The 11,704-nt window shown below is 48.4% G+C and overlaps 1 protein-coding gene across 1 annotated transcript in view; it reads left to right on the top strand.

The window, feature by feature from the left end:
- The first annotated feature begins 3,246 nt into the window (after positions 1–3,246).
- GGT1 (gamma-glutamyltransferase 1) overlaps positions 3,247–11,704 on the top strand; it is a 30,512-nt gene continuing 22,054 nt past the window's right edge. The window contains exons 1-5 of the mRNA XM_081339108.1: positions 3,247–3,359; positions 4,021–4,185; positions 5,441–5,568; positions 6,721–6,810; positions 7,473–7,665. Coding sequence (XP_081195234.1) covers positions 4,025–4,185; positions 5,441–5,568; positions 6,721–6,810; positions 7,473–7,665 — 572 coding nt within the window. The 5' untranslated portion in view covers positions 3,247–3,359; positions 4,021–4,024. The remainder of the gene's footprint in view (positions 3,360–4,020; positions 4,186–5,440; positions 5,569–6,720; positions 6,811–7,472; positions 7,666–11,704) is intronic.

The raw sequence follows: 11,704 nt of genomic DNA, 5'->3' as shown, positions 1-11,704 counted from the left end.
GGTTAGGTTATATTTGGCTTACTATGTGAAAGCAGAGCATTCAAATCACTGGATTTGAAGGGCTGGGAGGAACCAGCGATGTAAACTTGTTGGGAACACTTGTCCGGTCAGCTCTATATGAAGAACATTTCCTGTTTCTATGGTCAAAAATTAATTGTTGAGCACATGGGCAAATCCCTTTAACACAGAGAAAGATTGCTAATAAGCCTTGGGGAAAATGGATCAAGATGCATCCCTCAATAGGCCCCCAAAGGTCATTGCCCTGTTTGCACATCCCCCTTTCTCTGGCGGTGGCATGATGCCAAGTTCTGGTTGGCCAACCTGAGAGATTATGGACTGGAAGGGCAGGTAGGACAGCACTGCTCTTAGATTTTCTGGGAAATGTGGTAAAAGGTGTGTAAGCAAACAATTATGGTGGTTGAAAAAAACCACAGATGTTATGAAATGCCTGCAACAAGGAAGTCCTTGACTCAGACTAATGTCGGGGGTGGGAGGCGGAGGGACAGGAATTGTGAGCCAAATGTTTTTAGGAGCTCCTAAAGGGTCCAGATCACACTTCAAAGAATCTCTGGCTGAGAGATTAACCTTCAGCTACTTTTCTTCCATATTTCCAGTTATCAGAATCCGACTGATAATATGTATCTGTTAAGAAAGATTTACAAGATAAGAATATTATTATAAATTCAATATAAAGCCATACTAATAGGGAAATAACCTTTTTCAAAACATTTCAAGTTAAATGAAAGAAAAGGTTAAATCATATCAGCTGGGGAATACTAGATGTGCTTGGTGCTCAGTGCTGTGATTTCCATTAAAAGAAGAGTTTGAACTAACAAGAAATGTCCTTAGTAAGCTTAAAAGAAATCACTGCACCCAAAATTCTTCCATGTTTGCAGCCTTCCATTTTGCATGGAGGGATTTCCTGAGCCACGAATGCTGGGAAGCGAGGCCGCCTCGGCCCCAGGAGCTCAGTTTCTCTCTGGACCCCATGACGTCTCTGAACAGGGAGGCCACGTAAGGCAAGGGGGGAGTTAAGCTGAAGGGTTGTGGAAATGACTAGCCGGGATTCTGGTCCTGACGCAATCAGCTATTCTGAGGCGTGTCTCACGCCCAGACAAGCAGGAGGATGAGCACCTCTCGTGCCCAGAACACAACTCACTCATTCAGGGTTTTGTTCCAGAGCTGCCCTGTGAAACTGGCAATCTTGCAGTACTGGAAGGGCTGTTACAAGCAAGAGGGTGTGGATGTCTTCTCCACAGCTCTTGCTGGCAGCAGAAGAACCGGTGGGCAGAAGAGGAGGGAGGGACCTGCCTGGCTGGGAGAGCTTTGATGCGGGGGAAGAGCTTGGCTGCTGGAGGGTTGTGCAGGGTTTCCAGCAGAGGCGGGACGGCCATTTGTCAACAATGGCTTGGGGACCCCTGCCCTGGGTAGAGGGCTGGACTGGACCAGGGCTTTTCAACCTTTTCACCCATTGTATCACTTTTAGGATATGGCGACATCCGAGTATCACCAGTCACCTAGCAAGGTCTCAAAAACTTGACCAAAAAAAAAAGGAAAAAAGTGATGAAGTACAGGTAGTCCTCGACTTACAACAGTTCGCTTAGTGACTGTTCAAAGTTTCAATGGCACTGAAAAAAATGCCCCCCAAGCCACAGCCAAGCAAGACACCTGCCTGCCTGCCCGCCGGCGCTCTTCCTCCTGTCTGAGGTTTTCATTGTTGTGAGCATTTCTGTTGAGGATTGGCAGCGGGGGTGGGGTGGGGGTGTGTTTGGTTTTTATTCTCCCTGTCTGTTGGGTGGTTGTAGCAGGTTTTGGTCACTTCACACGACCCTGGGACAGTGTCACCGTCATAAATATGAATCAGTTGCCAAGCATCTGAATGTAAATCACAAGACCCTGGAGATGCTGTAACATTCCAACTGATTGGTGCTTCTTCTGGGCTCAGCAAAAGCGCTAGGATTAGTGCTGAGCTCCAGCTGGAGCCTGGTGCTGATCCTGGTGCTTCCGCTGAGCCCTGACAGCCCTGCAGCTCCAGCCGTCTCTCACTCAGGCTTGTGCGGTGCTGCCACTGGTTCAGCTCATTCCCTTCCCTCGCTACTACTTTTCTAGGATGGTTGTGTACCACCTGCCAGGTGCCAATGTACCACAGGTGGTACCTGTACCACTGGTTGAAAAGCCCTGGACTAGAAGATCTTCAAGGTCCCTTCCATGATTTCATAAAATCTCCATTTGAAGAAAGGTTAGAGTTAGCGGTTGAACTAGCTAATATTAAACAAATATTAAGTGATTGAAGTAACAAAAAGGAAATTCATAGCAAACACTATCATAAGAAAATATTTTTAGTCTTAGCCTCTTGTCAAGTTGAGACCAGTCAGGCAAGGGTGATGGGCAGTCTAGAAATTTAATAAATACACAAATTTAGCTTTCGCTTTGATGTTGAAATTGAATGTTTGCCAAAGTACATGATGACAACCCAAATGCCTAAAACTGTTATGTTCAGAAGCCAATCTCCACTTTTGGATAACATCCTGTGATCCATTTTTCCAAACATTAAATCAATGAAGAGCATAATCTGAGATGTTTTTACTAAGACTCAAACACCAGGAATTCAAGAGGAGGGATGCCCAGGTGCCAAATAGAGCATTTTGTAGTGAAATAAAATCTCACTTTTCACAAAAGTAGTGGGGAAGGGTTGTGAAAGACCCCCTCACGGTGCTACCCTTTTCAGGAGAGAGACGAGACAGAGGCCACTCAGGCAGCCTCTCGTCCTCTGCAAGGCCAGCCAGGAGGAGCAGGAGCCCACCCTGGCAGGGGGATGGGTTGGCCGATGGGGCCGTGCCCACAGCCAGCAAGTCGGTGACCTGCCGATGCTGATTCATTCGGAGCCTCTGGAAGGGAGAAGCTGCAGGAAGCCAGGGCCCCTCTGAACCAGGCCTGGGTGAAGGCAGGCCTGCCGAGCCCCATAGGCGCTCAAGGCAGGGAACAATGGGGCTGGTGGGGACCTGCTGCTCTCACCTTGAACAGCAGCAGCAGCAGCAGCAGCTGGGAGCAGGAAATCAGGACTTCAGAGTCTTCGTCTGGTGGTCCAGGATGGAGTCTTCCCCACAACTGCTGGAGACCTCTCCCAATGACCCCCAAGTTGGAATGCAAGGGCTTCATCCACGGAGAACTGCAACCAGGGCAATTGTTTGGTGGGGGCAGTTGGGGCACAAAGATTGTCCCACAGCTGAAAGCCTTTGATCTTCCCCAGCTGCTTCTTTCCAGAGAGATTCCACAAAGGAGGAAAGGAAGGAATCCCCATAGATTGCTTTGGGATCAGAAGGAGCCCTGCTTCCAGACGTTGCTCCATATAACAGCAGGTAATGGTGCCAAGAACACATCTCCTGTCCCTCATCTCACCCCACCTCCAGCACACTGGGGAGGGGGAGGGCAGGGAGGCTTTGAATTTCAGGTTGCAGGTGGGGGGGGCTCCGTACTGGTATCAGGTCATGCTGCTTGTGCCTTGTTCGGGAGGCACCACTCAATGGACTGCACAATCTGTTCCTGTCATGCCTTGAGGCTCCCCTGGCTTTTTTGGAGGTCTTCCTCTCTGGTGAAACTCAGAAGAGGACGGGCAGTGGGGGGCAGGAGGACTAGATGATTTGGTCAGGGGGAAGCATGATTTCCTATTTGTTCACAGGACCCATCTTTGTTACCAGCCTTGATGACAATATGAGGTTTGCAGCCGTTATCTATAGCGGTGCTTACTTATTTGAAATAATCGGTGGTGTTTCTGTCTTCTGGGACTCCCAGCAGTGTCACATTTCTAGAAACTGAATGAGAACATAGGAAGCCTTTGAGGCCAGTGCACCAGCTGAAACCACTGATCACAAGAAGCTTCACCCACCCCTTAGCCAGAGCTCCCCCCCCCCCGATGATTGGCCATTCGGGGAGGGTTGCCTCTGCGGCGTGAACTGTCCTTGTTTCTGCCTTGACTGCTCTGGCAGTTCTGCTAATCCGCCTCTCCTTTTATTTCTCAAGAAATATGAACACGAAGCTCTTGAAGATCGGGACCCTGACGGCGGTGCTCTTGGCCATTGCAATTGGGGTTGGGTTGTTCTTTGGGCTGCGCCCACAGCCACAGAAGCACATCTATGCAAAGGCAGCAGTGGCTACCGATGCAGGCCCCTGTTCGGTCATCGGGAGGTAAGTGTTGCTGGTAGGTGGCAGGAAAAAGCTTCAAGTCTTCATTTTTTCAAAATCCACAATCCAGACAGCCTCCAAATGACATCTGAAGTAAAATCTGCCACAGGAATTTGCTTTTTCAGCAAATAAAAGAGAACCGCTGTGGTGTTGTGGTTAAGACCACAGGCTAGAAACCGGGAAGCTGTGAGTTCAGCCCCACCTTGGCCACACAGCCAGTTGACACCCCTTGGGCCAGTCACTCTCTCTAAGCCCTAGGAAGGAAGCAGGGCAAATCACCTCTGAAAAACTTTGCCAAAAAAACTGCACTTCAAAGGCTCAACACTGACTTGGAGGCACAACAAACAACAAACGAATAAACAAAAACCCTCCCACAGAACAGCATTCACTGCTCCTGGTTACCCCTTTTGTTTCAGAAGTATAATTTAGGGGTATGAAGATGTTTCCGTGTCCTTCAATAAATAATTGAGTGTAAAAAGTCATTTCTCATTTATTACAAATCTATCAGTAGATACCAATCGGCTGGCCAGCTGCCTTCCCCACCCGTCTAATTCTAACCCTAACCCTAATTCCAATTATAAATGATGTTGGCTTCTTCCACCAGTCACTTCTGGATCTGGGACCTGCAGCCCTAAGAAAACTAAAAAATTTCTGGCTTGCTTTAGCACCAGCATCTGGCTAGATGCAGCCTCAGAAGTCCTTAAGCAGCAGAACAGAATGGAATAACAGAGTTGGAAGGGACCTTGGAGGTCTTCTAGTCCAACCCCCTGCTCAAGCAGGAGACTCTATACTATTCTGGATAAATGGCTGTCCAGTCTCGTCTTAAAAATCTCAAGTGATGGAGCACCCACAACTGGAGGCAAGCTTTCCCATTGGTTGATTGCTATGTCAGGAAATTCATCCTAGGTTGCTTCTCTCCTTAGTTAGTTTCCATCCATTGCTTCTTGACTTGCCTTCTGGTGCTTCAAAAAATAGGTTGACAGCCCCCCTTTTTTTCATGGCAGCTCCTTAGTTTTTGAAACATTGCTATCGTGTCACCCCCAATCCTTCTTTTTTTCTAGACAAGACATATCCAATTCCAGCAACCGTTCTTCATACGTTTTGGTCTCCAGGCCCTTAATCACCTTAGTTGATCTTCTTCTCCTAATTTTGGGGAACTCCTTTGGCCAGCTGTGATCTCCTTCTCTCTCCTTGCTGCCCAGGCCTTGAGCTGTGTCCTGGGAAAATCCACCCAATGTTCATCTTTCACCCCATGCAGGGACATCCTTCAGAAGGGGGGGTCCGCTGTGGATGCTGCCATTGCCAGTCTCCTGTGTGTGGGCCTGATGAACCCCCACAGCATGGGCATCGGAGGGGGCCTTTTTTTCACCATCTTCTCAGCAGAGGGTAAGGAGGGCAGGAGCTGTGGTGGCCTTGTGTGGGGATTCTGGAAAATGTGCACGGAAGACAGGGATGGTGTTCCCAGCTCTGCTGATCAGTGGGCCTTTGCCTACTTTTGGCACTGGGAGTAAGACCATTATGTTGTGAAAACAAGTGGGAGTGATAAGTCAATACACACACACACATGCACACGCACGCACACACACACACACACACACACACAGAGAGAGAGAGAGAGAGAGAGAGAGAGAGAGAGAGAGAGAGAGAGAGAGAGAGAGAGAGAGAGAGAGAGAGATGCTAAGATCTTGTACGAGATCTCTTGAAGGAATGGTTGACTTGTTCAACGTGTTAAAATAGGTTGTGTACACCACCCTAATAATTAGAAATGGAAGGGATTTGTGAGCTTGTAGCACAGCATACGAGCTCACATAAGCAGCCTCAGATACCTTGGAGACTTTTCCTCATTTGGGTTAATATTCACCAAGATAAGGGAAACTTGGCATGCTGCCAGCAAAGTGCCAGAGTCTATCTATGTTTAAATATTTCCAAGGATGCTCCAAAAATACACATTGCTTCCACAGGTATGGGGAGAAAACTTGGGTGATTCAACCCCTACTCAGCTTAGAAAGTTGTCTGACTTTTCACAGAGACACACACACGCAAAAGGTTATCTGGAACATGAAATAGCCTTCTGGGAACGAGATGGGGGTACAGCTGGGGCTGGGGTCATGAGGAGTAGAGCAGCCTGGCCTCCTTCTTTTCTGCTAAATGAGATTTTGTTGACAGACCTCCCCTACTCCTGTTTGGCGATATTGCCCATAAAATGCTTTCAAATTTCAGATATGCCTGCTCAACCAAACGTTGTTACTTAGCTCTTGAAAAGTAACGCTTCTGTTTCAAAAAATAGGCATGAGGTCAATGTCAAATGATATACAGAGAAGTAGCTGGTGACTGACTGCTGAACCGGCACAGAGGCAGGGCATCCATAATGACTTTTGTTCTTGAAGTGCAAAACCTTTGCAAAGAAACAGTTGAAGCCGATCCCTGACCTTTCTTTGAATTATGCCTTGAAGATGTGGCTCAGAAAGCTTGGATAGGTTATGCATTAACTCTCCCAAAGGGAGGCAGCAGAACTTACCTTTTTCCTTACCTTCCAAGGGAAAGTGGAAATCATTAACGCCAGAGAAGTGGCACCCAAGAATGCATCCCGAGACATGTTTGGCAACAACACCGCTCTGTCCCAGAAAGGTAAAGCAAGGGGCAGGCACCGCCAGAGGTAGCTGGCAGCACATAGGGGCCCCTCCTCATGAGCTTGGGATCAAGGGTCCATGGACCGCAAGAGAGTCTGAAGGTGACTAGGCTCAGGAAAGTGTGGGATGGTTTGGCTGGCCAGGACCACCCACTGTGCAAGAAGATTCACTGAGTGTCTCATGTCTTCTGTGGTCTTGTGCATCTACTCACCCACCTTTACCTTCCTGCCTGTGATCTGAGCTGAATGGTCATCAGAGACACTCTAGGGATCCTGCACATCAGGGTTGGTCCCCTTACGGTCACTTCTAGCCCTATGATTCTTGGCCTTGAAACTGCAAAGACTTTGCAGGTAAGATTAAGAGTAATTATTGATTGTACAAGTAATAAAGATGTCTACCTACAAACTACATGCTACTTAAAAACTCTACTCAAAATGAGTGTTTCTTTCTTGAACACTCACAAAACCCGGTGGAGAACAGAGGCCAACAGGAAGAATGCATTGCCTAAGTCAATGACTCTTGCAAACTATCTCTGGGCACTCAGTTTATAGTGAAGCAGAAAACAGATTATGGGCGGAAACCAAAATGATGTTGATGGTCCTGGATGAGAGGGGAGTGGGCTGGCCAGAGTCCTGATCTCTGTGTCTTTTGCCTGCTCAGGTGGATTGTCCATTGCGGTTCCAGGAGAAATCCGTGGCTACGAAATGGCCCACCAACGGCATGGCAAACTGCCTTGGAAGGAGCTGTTTCAGCCCAGCATCCAGTTAGCCAGAGGAGGCTTCCCTGTTGGTAAAGGCCTGGCCAAAGCCCTGGAGTCCAGGAGCAGTGAAGTGGAAAGCGTCCCATCCTTGTGGTAGGCGGCAGGGGAGCACCTCGGCTCAAGGCAGGTCATGCCCTGCTGGGGGTGGGGTGGGGGGAGACGTGTCCTCTTCTCAACAGGGGGGTTGCAGGCGGTGGCTCAGGGGCCAGCTGGGAGGGAGGGAGGGAGGGAGGGAGGAAGGAAGGAAGGAAGGAAGGAAGGAAGGAAGCAAGGAAGGAAGCAAGGAAGGAAGCAAGGAAGGAAGCAAGGAAGGAAGCAAGGAAGGCTTCTCAACCATGGCAACTGTTGGTCAGGATCTTGTTAAAGGAATATTTCTTTTTGGCTTGGAATCCAAAATCAGAAGGGAAGGCCCTTTCAAGACCATTGTGCGTGTGAGAACACCTCATGAATCGTTAAAGGAGCTCCCAAGCAAAGGCATCACGCAGAGATGCAATCATATTAGTTTTATTCAAGATAGATCAAAGAGAAAGAAATACTTGGCATGAAAGCATTCATGCCTGCATGTGAGAGAGAAATAAAATAAAACAAAACAAGCTAGGATTACATGACTAAAATAGAGGTTAGGAGTAGAGATAGAACTGGAGACTGAAAAATGGAGAACAAAAAGCAGCCCCTCGTGCAGAGGTATTTATGGGGGGTCTTGGCCCCTCCTTGACCATAAAACTCTCTCGCCAATGGGGCTGTGGGTCTGGGACCCTTGGCTCATCAGTGGAAGCAAAGAAACCTCTTTGCCTCCATCTGATGACCCTTTTGGGGAACTGCCAATGGCTGGCACTAAACATCTAACAATTCCCCTTCTTGCCAGCCAATGACAGGGACCAGTGAATGTATGTAAGGGGCGAGCAGGTGTCATAGACATGTATGAAAACATTCAGAAGGCCAAACACAAACGCTTACACAGAAGGTTGTGCCGGTCAACGGGAACAGGCTTGGTAAACAGATCAGCTATCTGGTCAGCTGTATTACAGTGCTCAACATGTATAAAACCCTCTTTCGCAAGGTGCCTGACATTTTTATAGCGTATGTCTATATGGCGAGATCTGGAGCCTACTGCATAAGCCTCCGAGATTGCAATTGCAGCAGTGTTGTCCTCTAGAATTTGGATGGGCAGAGGGGGAGATGCCCAGATGTTTGTTATCAGCTCATTGAACCAAGTCAAATCATTGGCCGTGTCTGACAGACTAGCAAATTCAGCCTCGGCCGTGGAGCAAGAAATAAATTTTTGCTGCCTAACATGCCAATGTATTGGGCAGCCATTTAGCAATATGAGGAAACCAGAAGTGCTCCGTCTACTTTTGGAGTCGCCAGCCCAGTCTGCGTCTGAGTAAGCGGAGAGCTGGGCCGTCTTCCCCTTCTCTGGTTCTAGCATGAGAAGAGCATCAGCTGTGCCCTTTAGGTATCTGAGCACCCTTTTGACAGCAGTCCAGTGGAATTCCTTTGGGTGTTCCACGTGCCTGGACAATAGATTCACAGCTAAAGCTATGTCAGGTCTGCTCCAATTGCTGATGTATAGCAAGGAGCCAATCACAGATCTGTAGAGCGTGTTATCTGTGAACTCAGGACCGTCCTTATGGGTGAGGTTGTAAAAGTCAGTTTGCATTGGGCTATGCGTAGGATTAGATTCTGTCATTTTGCATTTGGCCAGTAATTCCTCTATCTTTTCTTTTTGAGATAGAGCGAACCCCCCTTTAGTGGCCAAAATATGCACACCCAAGTACTTGTCAACCCGCCCCAAAGACTTCAGAGTAAACTTTTCTTCCAGGGCCTTTGCAAATTCATCACACCTTTCCTTGTTAGGCCCTACATATAATAGGTCGTCCACATAAACTAACACCCGTTCTGTGGTTCCCTTGGAATTGCGTGTGAAAACACATTGATCTGCATGAGATTCTGAGAAACCAACTCGTTCTAAACTCTTTCTAAGACAGTCATACCATAATTTCCCTGACTGCTTAAGACCATATAACCCTTTGTGAAGCAACCATGTATTTCCCCCTTCTTGCTGGTAGCCAGGAGGAGCCTTCACGTAGATCTGCCGGTCCAAGTTGGCGTGGAGGTAAGCCGTCTGGATGTCAAATTGGAAGACTTCTTCTCCCAGAGCGGCTGCAGTCACGAGGGCGGCCTTGACGCTCTCTGCCCGGACGGTTGGAGAGTAAGTCTCCGAGTAGTCCTCCATATAACGTTGAGCGAAGCCCTGGGCTACCAAACGGGCCTTGTATAGGTAGAGGCCATTGGCAAGTGGTTTGGCCTTGTAAACCCACCTTGTGCCAATGACTTTCCTCTCCTTTGGAGGTTGCTGGGGGGTGAAGACCTTAAGTTGTTTTAAGCTCTGCATTTCCTTCTCCATCGCGAGCTGCCATCTCTCCTGCTCCTCGATGGGCAGCTCCTGGATGTCAGAGAAGGATTTTGGGGTGACCACAACGCTGTTGACAGACGCGATGTGGCCAATGTCAATTCTCTTTGGCGGGACCCCCTTGTTGGACCGCTTTGACCTCCTTACCTTTTGCCACTCACCGCTCTTTTCTTCCGCGGGTTTCTGAGGTGTCGCTGGGGGTGAAGACGGTGTGTCTTCCTCCATGGGACTGGACGCATCTTCGTCTTGTTCCTCACTTTCGTCGGTGGCAGGGTACGAGGTCGCCTCTGGCGATGTCGCGGTCGGGGTGTCCTTGCTGGGTCGGTTGGCATATGGGCTCAGATCATTTGAGTGGATCTGAGTCCAATTGGAGTCCTCTTCGAAAGAGGCAGATTGGGAAGTCACAGGCCTGCCCCCTTCTCCCAGGAAACGATAGGCCTTGGAGCCAGGAGCATAGCCCAAGAACCTTAGTCTCTGGGAAACAGATCTCCCCTTCTTCCGCAGCTGCTTGGGGATGTGTACCCATGCATAGGAGCCAAACACACGCAAATGTGCCAGATTTGGTTTCCTACCGTGAACCAGGAAATATGGGGTCTGGTTCACGACACTGCTCCAGGTGCGGTTTAAAATGTAATTGGCATAATGAATTGCCTCCCCCCAGTATGACTCTGCGACACCCGCGTCTGCAATCAGACTACGCATCATGGTTTGCAGGATTCCATTCCTTTTCTCAGCTACACCATTTTGCGACGGGGTGAACGGTGCAGTTAGAAAATGGCGGATGCCCTTACGCCTTACCCAGTCCTGGAACTTCTGAGACATGAACTCAGCCCCGCGATCGCTCTGCAACTGTGCGATCTTGGTCTTGTACTGAGTCTCTACGAAGTTGTACAGCGACTTTATGGCGTCAAAGGCTTCAGATTTCTCTGTGAGAGTATACACATGACCGTAACGTGAAAAATCATCAACGGCAGTGAGAAAATACCTTTTCTTTCCTAGGGATGGTGTAAAAGGCCCAACCAAATCAACATGTACTAGTTGGTAAGGGTGTTGAGTCTTACGGGATGACACCTTTGATATAGGAGCAGCCTTTCTCTTTGTTTTCTTGCAAATGGCACAGTCCAGAAACACGTCACAGTCCTGAGTGCCTTTAATTTTGCAAGATGTTCAGGCATGCTGGCACCAAACTTCAGTTTGGTTGTATAAAGCTCAGTTGTATATCTGGTGATGGAACCAATGGTATTGCTGTTGAATAAATTGTATAACAGTTTCCAGACCTCAGCAGCTCTGAGACCAGCTGGAATGCTAGGGAACAAGTTATTGTCCAGAGAACTGAGTAGAGCAGAATAAGCCTGCAAGTGTCGCAGCTCTTCTTGACGTCCCCATGGGGGAGGGGGGGTGTTCCGAACCATTTGTAGAATCCCATTCTTTAAGAGATGTAGCTGTATATCTTTACTCCAACTGCTATAATTCTCCCCATCCAGCTGTAGTTTTTTAAAATCATTTGGCAAATTTGTTACAGGAATAGAGTCCTTATCAGACCCACTTTCAAAATTTTTTGATATGTCCATTGATGTAAAAGGAAGCGGAAAAATGCTTAAGTCTGAAGTGAGTCCTTCAGTGAAAGGGTTCCCTCTAGTGGTCGAGGAGGGAATCCTTTCTTGAGTACTTATTGACTCCAGGTGGGCGTGCCCGGGAACCATGTGACCCGGGGGAGGG

Source organism: Vipera berus (genome assembly GCF_964194415.1).
Source record: "Vipera berus genome assembly, chromosome: 14".
NCBI classification, from domain to species: domain Eukaryota; kingdom Metazoa; phylum Chordata; class Lepidosauria; order Squamata; family Viperidae; genus Vipera; species Vipera berus.
This window is presented reverse-complemented; position numbering and strand designations above follow the sequence as displayed.